We start from the raw sequence: 17,204 nt of genomic DNA, 5'->3' as shown, positions 1-17,204 counted from the left end.
TGCACTGGAACAAGCTTGATCCACAGAGGCCCTTCCCCTTAACCTACAGGCCCATGTTCATTCTCTGTTGAGTCACAACTGTTTTGGAGGCACAAGGGAGACTTACACAATATTAGGAAGGCGGTCATAATGTAATTCCTGATCGATGTATATGTTATAAGCAAACTGCTAACACTTGTCAATGCACTGGACATCACCTTTGCCATTTTACCCTTGAGGTTCTGCTCCAGAGAGAAGGAAACAACAGTGATTCTGACAAATCTGACAAATGTCACTAACTAAAATATTGATGTTGCCCTCTAATGGTTGAAGGTTGCAAAGTCCCACGACATTCCTTGTTGAGAATAGCGGTTGTACTGCTGTGGCAGGCTCTTTCTGATTTATAGTAGAAAGACAAGGTGGACAAGGTGTCCATTTTATTAGGTCTTCAATGAATGGAATATTTCTCATATGTCAAATATTATTATTTGAAAAAATTAAAGTATTCCTAACTGTACTGAAAATGAAGACAAGCGAGTGAAAGATACATACAAAAACAACATCATGTTAACCAGTTACTGCTTTTCTTGGTTGCTCGTGCAGGTCCTGATGCTGACTGATGGAAATGCAGAGAATTTTCTGTGCCAGCGTTTGCCCGTCCTCTCCTCCATGTCCCAGCTGGGTGGTGTAGCCACAGCCTACGTCTGTCAGGACTTCACATGTTCTCTGCCTGTCACCGACCCCCAGGAACTACGTCGACTACTCCTGGACGGGACCTTGGACATGCAACCAGAATGACTGAGGGACTGACCTGACTGAGTTATAACACACTGACGGTCGTAATCTCCAAAAAACAGCAAACATCAGACCTCCAGCCTAGCTTATTTTTTCTGTTTTTTTGCTAGTAAGTCTGGCTTTGCTACAAGACAATGCTGATGCTTAGATTGCTGATACCCTACAATGAGGTTGTCCTCCCCTAGCTCATTCCAGGTCTGTAGTCTTTATTAGCAAGTCCAGCTAAGTATTACCTCGGACATCAGCTCCAGTTATACTTTAGTAGACCGTCAGAAACAGAACTTTGTAGAAGCCATATTGAAATTCAGGTATATAAATGTCCTTCTAAGGAAATTCACACAGCAGTCGCCTGAAAGGTTGTAGCACTTGTACAAAAAGTCCTAGTTTGACTGTTAGGCTAGAAATAAGCTTCAGACTCTAAACAGACCATAACCGAAGACCCCTTTGATGAACTATTTTTAGTAAGGTCAAAGAGAACAAGCCTCTTTAACGTCCTCCGCCTGCCACCAGCTCTCACTCCTATGTCTGGCTGTTATCTCGATTTACCGCAAAAGGATTCTTCTCCACCGCAGCAGATACTCTTGTGAGTTTCGTCATGAGATTTAGACGTCAAACATGTATGCGCACAACCGTGAATAAAACAATTATTTTATTATCGGTGTCCATTTCACTGTTTTTGCAATGGATGCTTCTGTTGTGATTCTGACCTAAGTAGTCTCAGTAGTCTACACAGTCTTTTTATTAACGGATGCTGGTGCTGCATTTGAACTGATCAATGTACACTTAGATCACAAAAGGATTCTTTTGTGATGAGAAAGTGCCTACCTTTGCCTGGTATAGCAAGATTTAATTCTTATCAGAATATAGGTCTGGAAATGCAACATTTGGATTTCATTATGGGGCTTGTTTCAGCTGGTATTTGACAAAGTACCTGTGCACGCATGCGGTTAGTCTAACAATCCTTCAGAACTGCGAATTATGTGATGTATGCTTCTCGACAATTGCCTTAATTGCTGTCAGTGTCTTACAACAGGCGCCTGTTGTCTTTAAAAAACAACGTTTCATTAAGTGGGACCGTTCAAACACGGTTGAACTGATTTAAAGCTATTTTTCTTATTTTACTTTTAGACAGACTAGAATAAGTGACAAGATTTTTGTGACATGTTCTACCTCGATGTGCCAGTCAGTCAAAGATGGGAAAACTCCTTCAGGATGGGATTGAATGTGTCCCAGCAGTCAGTCTTTCTCTTGTTCTGTACTATAAATACTCGCACAGAGTGAAACCCACTGTTGTGTATTTTCCTCGACTTCTTCCCTTTAGGCTGTAGGAAGTGCAATGCAAGTGTGGTGCGACTGTGTTCTGCCAAGAATGGGAAGTGTGTGGATAAGGGACAGAAAGATGAACTGCTGATGTTGAAGCAAAGGACTTTGTCTCAGAGGGTCCTGCTCTGGGGTTTGGTAGCGAGACAGACGAGGAGATGCGAGGAGCGACGTGAGGATTCCGTCGTGGCTCGACGGCAGCCTCGTATCCCGCACCTCACCTGAGAGGTGAAATGACTCGCCGTGTCATCCAGCAGCGTACTGCAAGACCACCGAGACCATCTGCGCTTGTTTACTTTCGCTCCTCTTTCTGTTTCTTCTCCTCCCTTTCAGATCTGGCGAGGGCCTTGTCGCCTGAAGAACGAGAGGAGTCATTTTGGCAGGCGCCTGCTTCTGTGGAAGAGCAAGAAATTGCCAAGAGAGGAAAAGAAGAAAAGAGGGCGAGGAGGAATATGAGGCGCAGGGATAGGCAGGGATAGGAGAGAGGTAGAACTATCACTCTGTTTCATTTCAGCTCTGGAGGGTCCCAACATCACTTTTTTTTTTTTTTTTAACCTGTCAGATTGGGAACAGTCACGCTTTTTTTTGTCACTTTGGGGTTCCTTTTCATGTATTTCCATCAAATCCCTTTACAGCCTTATCTCCCCTCCCCTCCTTTGGTGTCTAAACCCTATCATCCTGTACCAGGTTGGGACCCCTCTATCTTTGGTCGCACACACACCGGTGTGTCTCCCTCTCCGTACCTCTGCTGCACCATAGCCCTGTAAGCATGTTGGAACCGCTGCCCCCTTAATTTATTCAGTCATTTCTCTACACACACACACGCGCGCACACACACACATCATTTGTTATCTCCTTCCCTCTTTGAATTCCATCACTCCACTCATTATTGTTCTCCACTAATTGTTTAGATGAGCTGCGCAAGCTAAATTTTAATTAGCGCTGAGATTAGCAGTTGACCCCAGCTAACCTGTCGGCCTCGCTAATTACGAAGCTGCAATCTACATGCCTCAGATCTGAGAAGATATTAATGATGTCGTTATTTGCATGGCAGGTTTTTATAGTAAACTTAGTGCTTACATTTTGCCTGAACAAAGGTAATAAAAAATATATAGTAAAAATTATAACCTGAGAAATAGGTTACTGGAGACCTAAGTATGTGATTTGTACATGTTACAAAGTGAAAGATCAGCTTGTAGTCGGTTCATTAAATGTTTTATTTGTGATTAAGAGGACTTTTCCTGAAAGCAATGGAAGACAATAAAGGAATGATAAAATGCAGGTAATGCATTTTATTAGCACATTTTTTGTCAAAAAAAAACTTGATGTTGCATTTTAGACTAAGTTAAAGTGATTTGGTGCTTTCATAATTTTTGCATAAAGAGTTGTAATAGATTCTAAATTGGCCGTAGGTGTGATTGTGAGTGTGAATGGTTGTCTGTCTCTCTGTGTTAGCCCTGCGATAGACTGGCGACCTGTCCAGGGTGTACCCCGCGACCCTTCACAGGAACAAGCGGTTACAGAAGATGAATGAATGAATGAATGAATGAGTTGTAATAATCAAGACTATTTAATGAAGATGTGAATAAGACTGAGTCTACGGTGAGTATGAAGCATAGGCTGTATAAAGATGGACGGCGGAACAGCTCCTTTAAAAGTGAAGCCAAAGCAAGTAGAGCTCCCCCTGGTGACTATCTGCAGTATAGGTCTTAAGCTCAACCCTCTTCATGTTAGTGGATGGGATTTGGGGCCAAATTAAAACATGAAAGTATGTGTCAAATACATTTTTTCAAGGATGGTCATTTTAGGTAGTGAATACTGTATAACACTGATGCATATTCAAGTGTCCATTTTTCTGAGAAGTTTCGTTTTAGTTATTTGACGCTGTAGAAACAGGATATGACATCATGATCTCTACAAGTCAACCTCTCCATGAAATGGTCCCGCAGGAGTGGGAGATTTGAGAAAAAAAAAAAAAAAAAAGTACAGTGTATAATCCAACATTTCCTTGTAACTGGTGGAGGTAGAGCAGAAAAACGTGAGTGAGTCTCGTGGAAGTGTGGGCGGGTCATCGATAACACGGCTCCGTGTGGCTCCACTCCGTGTGGCTCCACACACACTGAAGTAGGATCTCTCACAACTCATAATGTAGCCTGATGTGCACCTCCCCGGAAATGTCACTGCGTTTCGTTGTTCACGTCTGCACAACCACAGAAAATTCACCCTTGCTCAGCCTCCTACACCCAGCCTGCTTGAATGTCTTCTCTATGTTCTGTTCAGCAGTGATTTCCGTGAAACATTTGATTCACATTTATTAAGTTTAACCCCAACAAAAGTTCCATTCACCATTCAGATCCATTCACCACAGTTTGAAGTATACAAAGAAACTAAACACAACTGACTAGTGCTTTAATTACAAAACGATGCAGGCGAGTAGGCTTACCATAGACCCGTTGAGAAAATGTAAACCAAGCAGTAGGCACAAGAGTACCTTGACCTAAATGGTACCACCATCTTGTTGTTCAGCAGGTATAATACTCTCCCTGTTACAGTGCTAAAACATTTTTTTAACAGCTGAAGTACATCTGATGGTGATGCTAATGCCATTAGCTCAGCACGTTTGAGGTCATAAACCAAGTGGTGATGACACTAGATCAAAGCAGCCGTAAGGTTGGGCAGAAGCGAGACCAAGGGAAGCATCCTCTGGTAATTAAAACATCAACTCAAACCGCGCTTGAGATATTCAAACCGTATTGATATGACAATGACGTACCACGTGTTTCCATTTTGAATGACATTAGGTTTGTACGCGTTATGTAATTTCAAAAGTTTAAACTAGAGCAAATTAATGTGTAGACTTAAAAAGTGTAGCTCAATCTACAGTTGCAGGTTTGTGCATTTGTGTATCATTCAGTATTTATTGCATGATCTTTTTTGTGGTTTTTGGATGGACATTATTGAAACATGCCACCGTGTGTGTAAATGAGTGTGTGTGGGTGCATGCAGCAGTCTGTGTTTTTGATGAAAGCGAGTTTCTGTAAAGCAAGGCTGTGGCTGTGTGTGTGTGTGACTGTGTGTGTGCTGTTGTCTTTGCTATCGGATAAGGCTGCTGTGTTTCAGTCTGTGTCATAATGAGGCCACAGGGGGCTGACAAGAGCGACACTCTAACTTGGAGAGAGGAGGAACATTCACAAACAGGGCGCTGGTGGTGGTGTGCGGGGTGAAGACATGGATGCTTTTATTCTGTCTTTCTGTCGCCGCGCTCAAAAACTGGATGCGTCTTAAGAACATTTCACCGTTTGAACTGTTCAAGCAGCTTCAATTTGGAAAAGTTTTGAGATTTGACGATTCTCTTTTAGGAAAAACTTTTCTGTTGCTTGTAAAAACTTGAATTGCAAAAGGACATTGTGTGTGTGTGTGTGTATTTATGTGAAGAGAGTTATATCTGCAGTCATCACACTGTCTGTGTGTGTGCGATAGTGTGCGTGTGTGGTAGTGTGTGAGTCAGAATAGGTATCCCACCCCTGGCGCCTGTCTGATAAGCCCAAGAAACTCCTGGAGAAAATCCATACCCCTGCTCATCAACCCAGGTTGGTACCTTGTGTTTTAACACCGATGACACGCAATACAAACACACACACACACACACACACACACACACACACGTGTTTCTATCTTTGAAAGGCCTTTCCGTTGACATAATGCATTCCCATAATACTTACCCTAACCATAACAATATAGACTAAGTGCCTCACCATATCCTTTACCCTTACATGATTGTAACCTTTACCCTAAAACAGTTTTAACAGGTTTGAACAGGGGGAAAAAAATATGCAACCAAGAAAAATGTCCCCACAAAGACAACATGGCCCCACAATGTTGGTATTACACAAGAGCCCCCACAATGTAATAAAAACAAGAACAAAAACACACACAAAATAGTTAAAAGGCAAAGAGGAGTCCTGGGATCTTAATCTCCTGTTATACTATACTTCCTCGATGTAAGTGCTGCTGTTGATGTAGTTCGGCTGCCAGAGGTTAAAATGTCTTGAACACTTAAAAAAAAAAACTATATACTCGTAATTGCACTGCATCTGGGTAAGAAGAAGCTGGTTGCTTGTTCATTACGCAGTTGCCATCTCAGCTCTCGGCCATGCTGGTCTTGGTTATTAGGTATTTTCCAATTTGTTTCAAGGATTTTGTTGAAGCTGTTCTGCACACCTCTGTCCAAGTTAGGAATAAAACTTTCATAACTGTACGAGGCTTCCCTGGGGCTGGTCTTGATGACAGCATCTAACAAAACCAGCCCCCACTGAAGTTCACAGCAGTCAAATGATTTGTTCTCCGTAGGCAACAAAGAGCAATTTGAGCGACGGCATCATCAGTAGCCATTTTCTTTCAGTAGCTCAGTTTCTGAACAGTCCCCACCAGCCATACCCTCTTGTAAAACTTATGCAGCTACAGCCTCGAGCTGTCTCCGCTATTTATTGCTTCCCGCTCTCTCCAAAAACAAATAACCTGGATGTTTATCCAAGCCGGCGAACACACTGTAAGAAGTTTCTTGTCTATAATATTTGGTGCAATGATATTAAAAGATGTTTAAATGTAAGGTTATACCCACTGTGAAATTCAGTTTCTTATCTGGACTGGCGAAGACTCCTTCACCTCTCCACCTCCACCATGACCGTCAGCTGGCCTGACAGCGTCTGACTGGAGGAACTCTGCAGCCAATGGCGGCTGATAAAGTCTGAGCTATGATCCAGCTACCCTGCCTACCTCAGTCTGACATGCACATAGGATGACGGTTAAAATCTTGCCAGACAGGACAGGTAAAAGGGTGACAAATGTTTCAATCCGGCAACCTAGGGTTGTGATGTGGTGTAGATTTATAGCTTTTTTTCATCCTTCTAGTCCTCCCTCTGATTCTAAAGAACCATGATGATGAATGCGAACAGACAGCTCATTTTTTCACCTCCATCTCCACAGCTTTCCACAACAATGACCTAATCGATCATTCCCTGATCACTGTGTGCGTCCTGACAAACCACATTTCATACAATTCTTAACAAGCAGTAACCGCAAAAAAATAATAATGACACAATGGCATTTGGAAAGAATAAGGTGTGTCTAAGACTTCAAGGGGTGGGGGCAATTGCTGAGACAAAATGTTGATGAGAAACTAATGCTAACCTCTTCAAACGGTTCCTCAGTCAGATTAGGCGGTGCTCTAGATGTAGCTCAATATCCACTCCTTGCTTGTATTGCAATATATGCTAGAGAATCAAAACATAAACATCCCTGCTGCTGGTACCTTGTATACTGTTGCCAAACCTGCACTAACCTTTGGGGACATGAACCACAAGAAGATGGATGTTATGTCGAAGAAGTTACAAGTCAGCACACTGCCTATATATGGTTCAGCCTGTTTGCCACCCCAAAAAGTTTCAGAGTGAAACTAGTAGAACATAAAAATGCTGCTAGAGTTTGTAAGGAGCTAACTCTGTTTGAGAAGAAAATACCATCAACGCCGTTGCTCCATTGTGGTTCACCCAAGGCTCTGAGCCCGATGATGAATTTGACGGTAGGAACCAAAGTGGTGGACAGTGTTTAATGCAATAAATGTTTGGGGAAGTCTTCATTTGCATCGTATGTCATTATCAACCGTAATGCTCCCATTGGTTACTCCCTTAATTGCATATCCTAAATGTTGAGATTACCTAAACTTGGCACCCGCTTGCTTCGTGTTGCAACATTACTGGCTTCCTCCAGAGTGTACACCCCTTTAAGAAAACCAACTGCCTTCATCTAGACCAAATCTTGACATGTACCCTTTTTATGAAATAAAGTGTTCCCTTTATCTATAAATACTTAAAATAGTTTGGCTCAGTTGTACATCTGCATGACTTGGCTCCATTAGCAATACAGCCGGATATTAGTCTCCTACACCTGATATTGATGTTGGCAATCTCAGTTCTTATCATCTAGCACAACCAGCAGGTAAGGCTTTCCACATATTCAATGGGAAATCATCCACGGCATGGCTTGCCACACAACAGTTTGACTGATCATGTTCCCCACAGGAAAAATCCCGCCGACTCCCTAAATTGTAACCATGGCCATTTGTGGTTTTGTGTGAAATTACTCAACGACCATTGGACCGTTTAATTAGGCACTTTACTTCTTTGGCTTTTCATCTTGTCGAGTGCATCCATCGGGTCAGAATTAAGAAGTTAAGAAGTTTTCACAAGCCCACTGCCTACTTTGCATGCTAACACACTAAACTAATACGCCCAGTACTACATTTTAGATACTGTGAACATCTTGGTATGCGGATGACAGCAGTTAGGTTAAAGCACCACAGCCTCACAGAGCTGCCACCATGATAAACTTTTGTACTTATTCCTTCTCCAATAAGTTATATTGTACCTTTTTATAATGTCATAGTTGAAAGTATTCTATTGAATTCCACCCCTCCAAGCGTACTGTATTACAGTGGCAGGTCTTTTTGTCTAGTTTTTGGAAATGTCATGCAGTCCAGCTAAGTATAAATCTTATTTTCATCCCAGCTATTTTATTTTCTCAAGATTTATTTCCTCTTGTGGACAGCACAAGATCATTTAGCTAGAGGAAAAAAGTTTCTTCTGCCACAGAACAAGATCATACACACCAGTATGTACTTTATATTGATGACTATTGAAATTCTTTAAAGAATTTCAAAATATCTGTGGAATGAGTATGCTCCAGAATACGTGTGTGTGTCTCTCTTCACTCTTGAACTAATATTGAATCGGACAGTTCATGAATTGCTGGTTGATAGGAGCTCGCTTCACTTTTCCTTTCTCAGCTCCGTGTGCAGGTGACACCGGGGAAAGAAGTAATAATATGTACGTGGGCTGACGGAGAGGACGATGAGCTGGAGTGAGGATGAAGTGGTTCAAATGAAGGAAGAGTCAACAGGTCAGTTATTTAAAAGTGAGGCAGGCAGGTGGACGGAGATATGAGGGAGGTCTGCCACAGAAGACGCCATACACATTTTTATTACTGTTCTTCCTATTATTATGGGTTTTAGTGTTGTGTAGAATACTGGCATCTTCCTTTTGAGGTGGGAGATCCGGTAGCTCATTTTACTGCTCCCGTTCAGTCACTTTGTGTGAATGTTATCACTGCCCCTCTGTTGTCAGGCTGCCTTTTTCCAGCTGCTACACTGCACCATAAAGCTGCCCAGTGGAAATAAACTACTGCTCCGGCGGAGATATTATTAAACAATGTGAGATTCCTTTTCCCTCATGAGAGTGAGGAAAACATTTCAGAGCCTCTACACCAGTCTATAAATTACACCATGAGGTCTAATGCTTGTCAGACTGGTGCATTTTTTAAAAACGCATCCAACTTGTATCTGTATGAGGCCATTCGCTGAATGAGAAAGTAAAAAAAAAAAAAAATTTACATTACGGATGAAGAAAAAATGAAACCGATTCCAAATTGCATATTGTCTTCTTTTTAAGAGACAGCTGAATTGATCTGTAGCATTCTAAGCTCCAACCAGCATCTGGCTAGCTTGACGCTTAAAGATGGAAAATGGGAAAATGTCTTGTCATACTTGTCAATAAAAGCTCATCAACAAATATAGCAACTATTTTTTTTTTTCCTGAAAACCTTAACCCCACATTCTTAAAACACACTCCCATGCAGCTGTGGGTGGACAATTTGAGGGAGAGAATAGCAGAACATTTAATCAACCAATCAATAGTTAGACAAAAACATGATGCAAACGGTGTAGCTTATTGATTACCACTATATTTTTAAGCTTAAACATCCTTGTGGCGTACTCCGATGCCACCGTGAGTTCTACAGCAGAGAATCACCCGGAGAGCGATGACGTTTAAGTTGCTTTATTGAGAACACGACACTCAACGCAACGTTTGTTGTCGTTCGCAGCCTTGCACTCCTTTCTCCTGCAGCTGACAGCTGTGAGTGTGTCTCTCTGCATTGTGTCCCTCCAGGTCCAACACGCTACTGTGTTAAAAGGAGAGAGTGATTAGTCCAACAGGATGCAGGTGTGCCAATCACTCTCACCTGGTGCTGCTCTCCTGAGCCCTCTCCACACCTCTCTCCTGCAGCTGATGCACCACGCCCCCTCCACAATCATCTATTTACTGTTTTTCTTGTAAATATATGTGATTTCACATATTTTTTTCCCCCACTTTTTTTTTTTCAGTCGGGCTCATTTCTTCCTTTTTCCAGTCTTAATACTAGACATTTGTTAATTTTGTCAACAAAACCATGATGAAAAAAAATAATTGGTGAATTTCTTTTAATTTTAAATACAAAACGAAAAGTAATTAAAAGGTAAAGCTGTTAAATATGACAAAATGTGTCACATTAGTCACCAATGACGTTAAAGAGGAATGAATGAACCAATGAGCTAAAAACTAAATGACTAAAACTAAAAGTTAACACCAATGAGAAAGTAGATATGTATATTTCTCAAAACTATTCTAGTAGGTCCAAATTCAGCTGTAATTTTTCATTCTTTTTATGTCTTTTTCTTTCAGAATTTGGTTTCCATAGACCTTACTCAAATGCTACTTTCCATGTTTTTTTTAAAGGCTGTGCATCTTAAGGCTCTTTTAGAGTACTGTGGGACCTAGACACCGTAACGTACGCACGCAGCCTGTGCTCGTGAGAGCCATTTATACTCACGCTCGTCAGTCTGGCTCGCCCTGTAAAAACACCACCCAAACGCTAGTCGGCACTGCGTCTTTTTTTCCCGTCGGGTTAATTTTTGTTTCTACTTTCTGCATCACTTTCAACTATGGCCAATGAAATGTTTGCGGAAATTCCGCCAAAATTTTGCGAGTCAGTTAACCTTTCCTCCATGTGTTCCATCTGTATTGATCCAAAACAATCAATTCGAAAATTGTGGAGATTTTTGAATTGGTTGATTGAACTGCGTCAACGCAGAAGTCTAAACCGCCTATTAAGGTATCTACCCTCTGATTAAATTTGAAATAATGTAAGAAGGCGAGGTGGTTAGCACTGATGCCTCACAGTGAGAAGGTCCCAGGTTCGAATCCATGGGCCAACTGGGCCTTTCTGTGTGGAGTTTGCATGTTCTCCCTGTGTCTGCGTGGGTTCTCTCTGGGTACTCCAGCTTCCTCCCACTGTCCAAAGACATGCTCATTAGGTTAACTGGTGATTCTAAACTGGCCGTAGGTGTGATTGTGAATGGTTGTCTGTCTCTCTGTGTTGGCCCTGCAATAGACTGGCGACCTGTCCAGGGTGTACCCCTGCCTCTCGCCCGATGACAGCTGGGATAGGCTCCAGCAGACCCTGCGACCCTTAACAGGAACAAGCGGTTATAGAAGATGAATGAATAATGTAAGAATGACAATTGAAATTTGAGGTCATATCCACTATATCAATGTAGTGTTGGGTTTCTTCAGGATCATTCAGCTGCAGTAACCCAATCATCATCATCATCAAATGACTGTTTACGTTTACTGCCAATTTAATTAGAGGTGCTATTGATTAGCGCTGACCCACTGAAAACCCAAGTTAACAGTGTTTACATCAGGAAAGTTAAATGAGCTGAATGCCTTGAGTTCTAAAACAGACATCACTAAGATCAGAAATCGATCTCATATTTTCTCAGTCATCATGAAGCAGAAATGCATCAATCTCTGTGTTTCATTTCTACTGAATGAAAAACAAAAAAGGTCTTGGCTCGAACGGCAATTAAGGAGCTGCAGCTGCAGGACAAACAGATTTTGATTGAAGTTTTCTTTTCAAAGGGCCCGTAAAACAGATGTCCCATGCAGCCACTCGTGCCTACCGATGTGCTCGGAAACCAAAGAGAAAAAGTGAAGGTGAAGAACAAAACACGAGAGGTCTAATCAGCATTTTATCAACGCAACAGAGTGAACACACGCTCTCCATCTCCCTCTCGCCTTCTCTTGCCATAGATTTATCATGCGTTGCCGGGCCCGGTTTGTGTGGTGTGTAGGGAGGTAACTAGAGCGATGGAGGCTGAGGGGGAACCGGGCAACTAGTTCATCATGTTAGCCTAGTTAGATGAAAGCGGAAAGAAAGAGATGCTCATTAAAACCTTCCATCCCGACTCCACATTCCTGCGTTTATCTCCCCGTTTCCGTCGTCTTCCTTCTTACTCAGTGTCACTGTTTTGCGTCATGCTATTGCGAGAAAAACATACGGCGTTATGCAACATAGCCGGGTAATTACATGCTCTTCCTGCTGCTCATTTTCTGATCTAAACTGGAATCGCTGTCAATACCGGAGGAAAGGTAGAATCTGTCAGCATTGATGTTGGCCGCTCATTATTGGCTTTGGCTTTTGTTGAGTCAAACTGCGAAGAGCTGGTGCTTGGGTCATTTCACATACATTAAAGTGAGGGGCAACGGAGTGCAGAATGGCTGTCAGAATAACTCTAGTTTTTATGTTGCTTTTTTTATGTGGTGTGTGAAAACTTTGTGTTTTCTCATCTATTATTCTACAACAGAACTCTGTTGAAGAAAAGTCATTCCCGTTATTTAAAACAAAATAATAAAGAAATCAACTAACGGCAAGCAGTGAGCTGATAGTGTTGCATCCTAACACGCATCCATTTATTGCGTTCGCACACAAACTCCAAGTGTCCGCGCTGGTTTTCATGTCCGTGCCCTTGACATTTCCCCGACATTTGTTGACATTTGTGGACACATGTAAACTGCAGGATTTGAGAGTTTATCAGAAACGGAAGGAGAATAGTGATGGGTAAATGTCACCAGGCTCAGGCCATCTGTCGTTATGGCGCCGGCACTGGGGTGAAGTGCACTGTGGGACGGTTTGACACTGGTCACTTCTGCTGTGCTGTGGCTCAGAGTCAGGGTGCAGTGTGGCTGGCTTCACGGACACAATAAAGTGGTCCAGACCTTCGCCTTTAACTCGTAGAGAAAAGTACTGATGAATGCAACAAATTACAACAGACCAAAATGGTTCTCATCATTAAATTTATACTTTTCCTGAAGAGCGGTATTGAATCACAAGTGTGGGTGACTCTCGCGGCGCCATCTTGGCAATGCTTAACTCCACTTAACCCTCGGCTAATTCAAAAAATGCCCAAAGAGCTGTCATGTGAGTGAAGCTGAAGCAGGCAACTGTCACAGAGACAGACAGTTATCAGTCTGTGACAGTGTCCACACCCTTAACTAGACATGAATTTTAAACCCTGGTATAAAGTAAAGGAGCGAGTTACAGACGTCAAGAATGGTGAGACCAAAACCGTTTGTAGAACCAGGTTGGGCATTTTGATAACTCCTCAGGTGGCCATTCAAGGAAACTTCTTTGGACATTTTTCTGTTGGCTTAATTTTTTAATGTTGCCACTTGGTGCACACATGCCTGTATCTGTCCTTGCAGTAACGTTGGAAACTTGTGCTTTATTCGTGCCTCGTTGAGCTGCTTTTTTTGGTTTTGCATAATCATGTATGGCGCAAAACTGACAGAAGCAAAGGTCCTAATTCAGCTTAGCGGGGTTAAATAAAAGCGGATGGTATGAATTCAAGACTATTTCTGCAAACTTGAACTCTACACAGAGTACAGCCCAGGCCAGCATGCGAAAGTGAACCCATTCCTCTTGAGTAAGGACAAAAGACAGATGGAACGAGGCATGATGTTAATAAACCAGTCAGCAGAACAATCAGAAGTATATTCTGCAACATCTAGAGATATATAACCTTTACATGTGTGCACGCATGTGCCCTGGCATCCCTTTTAACTTTTGATTGTGGAAGTAATTTTAATTTCAGAGAAGTTAATGTAGCATAGCCTTGCATGCAAGGCCCATACAAGATTCCTTATCAGCAGCAAATCACCTCAAAGCAACATTCCTTTCAAAAGTTCCTCCTACGTTGTCAGTGAAATTGCAAACAGCTAGGCCTCTCTAATGGAAACAATATTAACAGATTTCGTATGACAGATGCAGAGACAGGCGATCAGAGGAAGGATTAAAGCCTGGATATGGTCAGATGAGGTGCAAGGAAATACTGTTGTTTGTTTTCAGCCATGCTAGTGTAGTGTTGGTGGGTCATGAAGCCCACTATTCAGCAACTATACTAAGGATTTTGTACAGGCGTTCATGAACAACAAATTAACAAAGGGTGAATCCTGATTACTTGCCAGTCGTCTTATTATTGATTTAGTGACACCCTGAGGATGATATGTATGTGTCTGAATGAAATATTTGAACAAATATCGGATGGAGTGAAATTTGGATACATACGATGATATTTGTTCTTGATACCTTAAGACCAAGGCTACTTTTTGAAAGTTTCACCTGAAATAAACATCTTCAAATTTATTCACCAAGCGTTCAGCCCTTGTAAAGCTGAAATGAACAACCTTGGGGGGTACTGGTAAGTCTCCCCGCCTCTACCAATCCTCAAGACTGAGATTCCAGCTCGACATATACTTCCGCCCTATGACTGAATGTGGAACCATAAATTAGAGCATCTAACCTTATAACAATGAATCATTACTCACTGATTAACCTGTTCTGAAAATTGACAACTGCAAGTTTGTTGCAATTTATGCATTGCTACGTTTGTTTCGGTTGGAGAGGTTCGAGGTGGACTCTTCATCGAATGTGCCTGCCAACTTTAAAAATATGGCAGTAGTTTGTGTTGGTCCTTAAAGGGGAACTACTGTTTTTCACAACCTGGACCTTATTTCTGGCATAAAATATTATCGTTTACTCACCCATATAACTTTTGTGTAATTTGCACTCATTCAGGAGATGATTAGATCAGCGTATATCCATATAGTGGGAGTGACTGGGGCACCGAGACACAGCCTCTAAATAACGCATTATCTGCCGCGAAACTCATTCATTTCACCAATATTTTATGATACGCTAGTGCTATTCCCCGTTGAGTCCGAAGTTGCCTGTTATCATCATCCGGGGTCTATAGATTGACCTGGATGATGTCATCTCTGAGCGCCACGCGCAATGGTCAGCTTATTTACCTGTACTTTGAAACTGCTATTTTTTTTGCAACGTGGCTGAATATTTTTCCGATTCTGAGGTTGTGGACGAACCATAGCAGTAGCAAATTACAGGTAAACAATTTACAGGTCAATCAGTGAGTTTTGCGGCAGATAATGCGTTATTTAGAGGCTGTGTCTCGGTGCCCCAGTCACTCCCACTATATGGACATACGCTGATCTAATTATCTCCTGAATGAGTGCAAATGACACAAAAGTTATATGGGTGAGTAAACGATGATATTTTACGCCAGAAATAAGGTCCAGGTTGTAAAAAACAGTAGTTCCCCTTTAGGAACTTCACAGTGGGGCAAGTTCACTATGTGTGTTTTTGCATGGCATTACCTTTATTTCAAAGCACATCTTTAAAACACTGTCTTGCAAACTACTGAAATAGCACTTTTGTGAAGATTTATCCTTGAGAAACCAATGCCCAATATCGGTGCAAGTGGAAGTGGTGTATAGTGTTAGCTAGCAGGCTAACACATTAAACCAAAAAAGATGATTTTGTGCCAGAATTTTAAAAGGATCAATTAATAACTGACTAATGGATAACAAAGTAGTAAGGATAGTAAGGATAACAATTAAACATGAAAAATAAGGTGAATTGCAGCAATGAAAATATTTACCGACTATAAATGTTACTGTTGATGCTGTGAAGTCAATAGTAACAGCAACCTTGTGTGTATGATTCAGCTCTATAAGTGCATATAATATTCATAACTTTGATCTGTCTTTGCAGGAGTGGGTGGGCTTGCATTGCACCAAATGTAAACAAACAGCTTCTGATTAAATCCGTGCCCCGGCGTGATTTACTGCATTAATTTATGTTCATACATACGCAGATAACCACTCTAATATTCTGCGAGCAGCGCGCGGCGTAGGGATGATTTGATCACTGCTGCATTTCCATTGACTGGCTGTCGTGCCGTACAGCTAGGGCGGCTCATGTAATGAGAAGACACGTACTGTAGCTTATGCCAGGAAATTGGCTTCATTGCCTTAGTGTTTGCTATTGGTTTGTGTGTCAGCAGCAACAGGATGCAGTAATAAAGGCTTCACTGAAAGCGTCTGTTTGACTGTATATTTGGGAAAATGCGCTTCTATGTTGTTATCGGTTGTCTGCATGTGTAGAAGTGATGATCCAGTCCAGAAAATTTAGATAGCAGCAGCTGCCATGAGAACATTTTTCCACCTTGGGATAAACACAACCCAGTATAGGTTATTACCCATGAGCTAGGCTGGAAACACACATGTAGCCTGCTCCTGCTATGCTATTTCGATTTCATTACAGGACATGTTTCAACCTATACAGAGTACAAAATATACCTCTGCGCACAACTCTATAGATCCTATAACAAAGAGCTATTTTGTTGTAAGTTAGCCTAGCAGATCTTTGTTGGAGCATAATCAGTTCCCAATGGCGCGACTCCAGAACACCACAAAGACTTTGTGGGCGGGGGAGGTTGACTAGTTTCCAGGCTACCATTACTTTTATCCATATGATCCGTCATTAATAGAAAAAAATATCAACATTCAATGCAACTTATTCCAAGCTCTTCACTGTGGGTGAGGTAGCTTTAAACGTTTGACTCATGTTGGCCTGACTGTAAGACAACCCTCGCTATAAAACAAAGCTCCCTTTTCCAATACATACTTTTGGAAAAGACTTGGAAAACACAATGTCAAACTTGGTCTGTCTTCAAGATTCTAGTCGTCCGGTGATTGGATTGGTCAACATCTCTCACAAAGTGGAACTGAAATACTTTTCAAAACACAATAAGGAGACACTTGGAGTCTCTTTGTGGTAAACTGGGCAAACTAAACACTTTTAGAGATGACTAAGCCTAACAGACTGTTAATTTACTTGCAACATTATCTGCCAGAGCCAGTGTTACAACAAGATGCTCGCCACTTGCAAGCATATTTGAGGTTTTTAATATGTAAATGTTTAATGCAAATCTCATCAAAAAACGTCATTTGGGAAGAAAAAGCACACTTATCCTTTAAATTCCTGTGGGTAAGTGTGCGTTTCCATTATTCTACCAAGTTACTCAAACCCTTAATCTC

At 41.7% G+C, this 17,204-nt stretch overlaps 1 protein-coding gene across 1 annotated transcript in view; it reads left to right on the top strand.

Annotated features, from left to right (window-relative positions):
- The window catches only part of spata20 (spermatogenesis associated 20), a gene marked incomplete at its 5' end in the record, with an annotated part of 48,458 nt that extends 46,362 nt beyond the window's left edge, over positions 1–2,096 (top strand). The window contains one exon of the mRNA XM_084566893.1: positions 583–2,096. Within this exon, the coding sequence (XP_084423019.1) occupies positions 583–777 (195 nt within the window). The 3' untranslated portion in view covers positions 778–2,096. The remainder of the gene's footprint in view (positions 1–582) is intronic.
- Positions 2,097–17,204: the final 15,108 nt, after the last annotated feature.

The sequence above is a fragment of the Chelon labrosus genome (assembly GCF_963514085.1).
Source record: "Chelon labrosus genome assembly, chromosome: 19".
In the NCBI taxonomy this organism is placed as follows: domain Eukaryota; kingdom Metazoa; phylum Chordata; class Actinopteri; order Mugiliformes; family Mugilidae; genus Chelon; species Chelon labrosus.
This window is presented reverse-complemented; position numbering and strand designations above follow the sequence as displayed.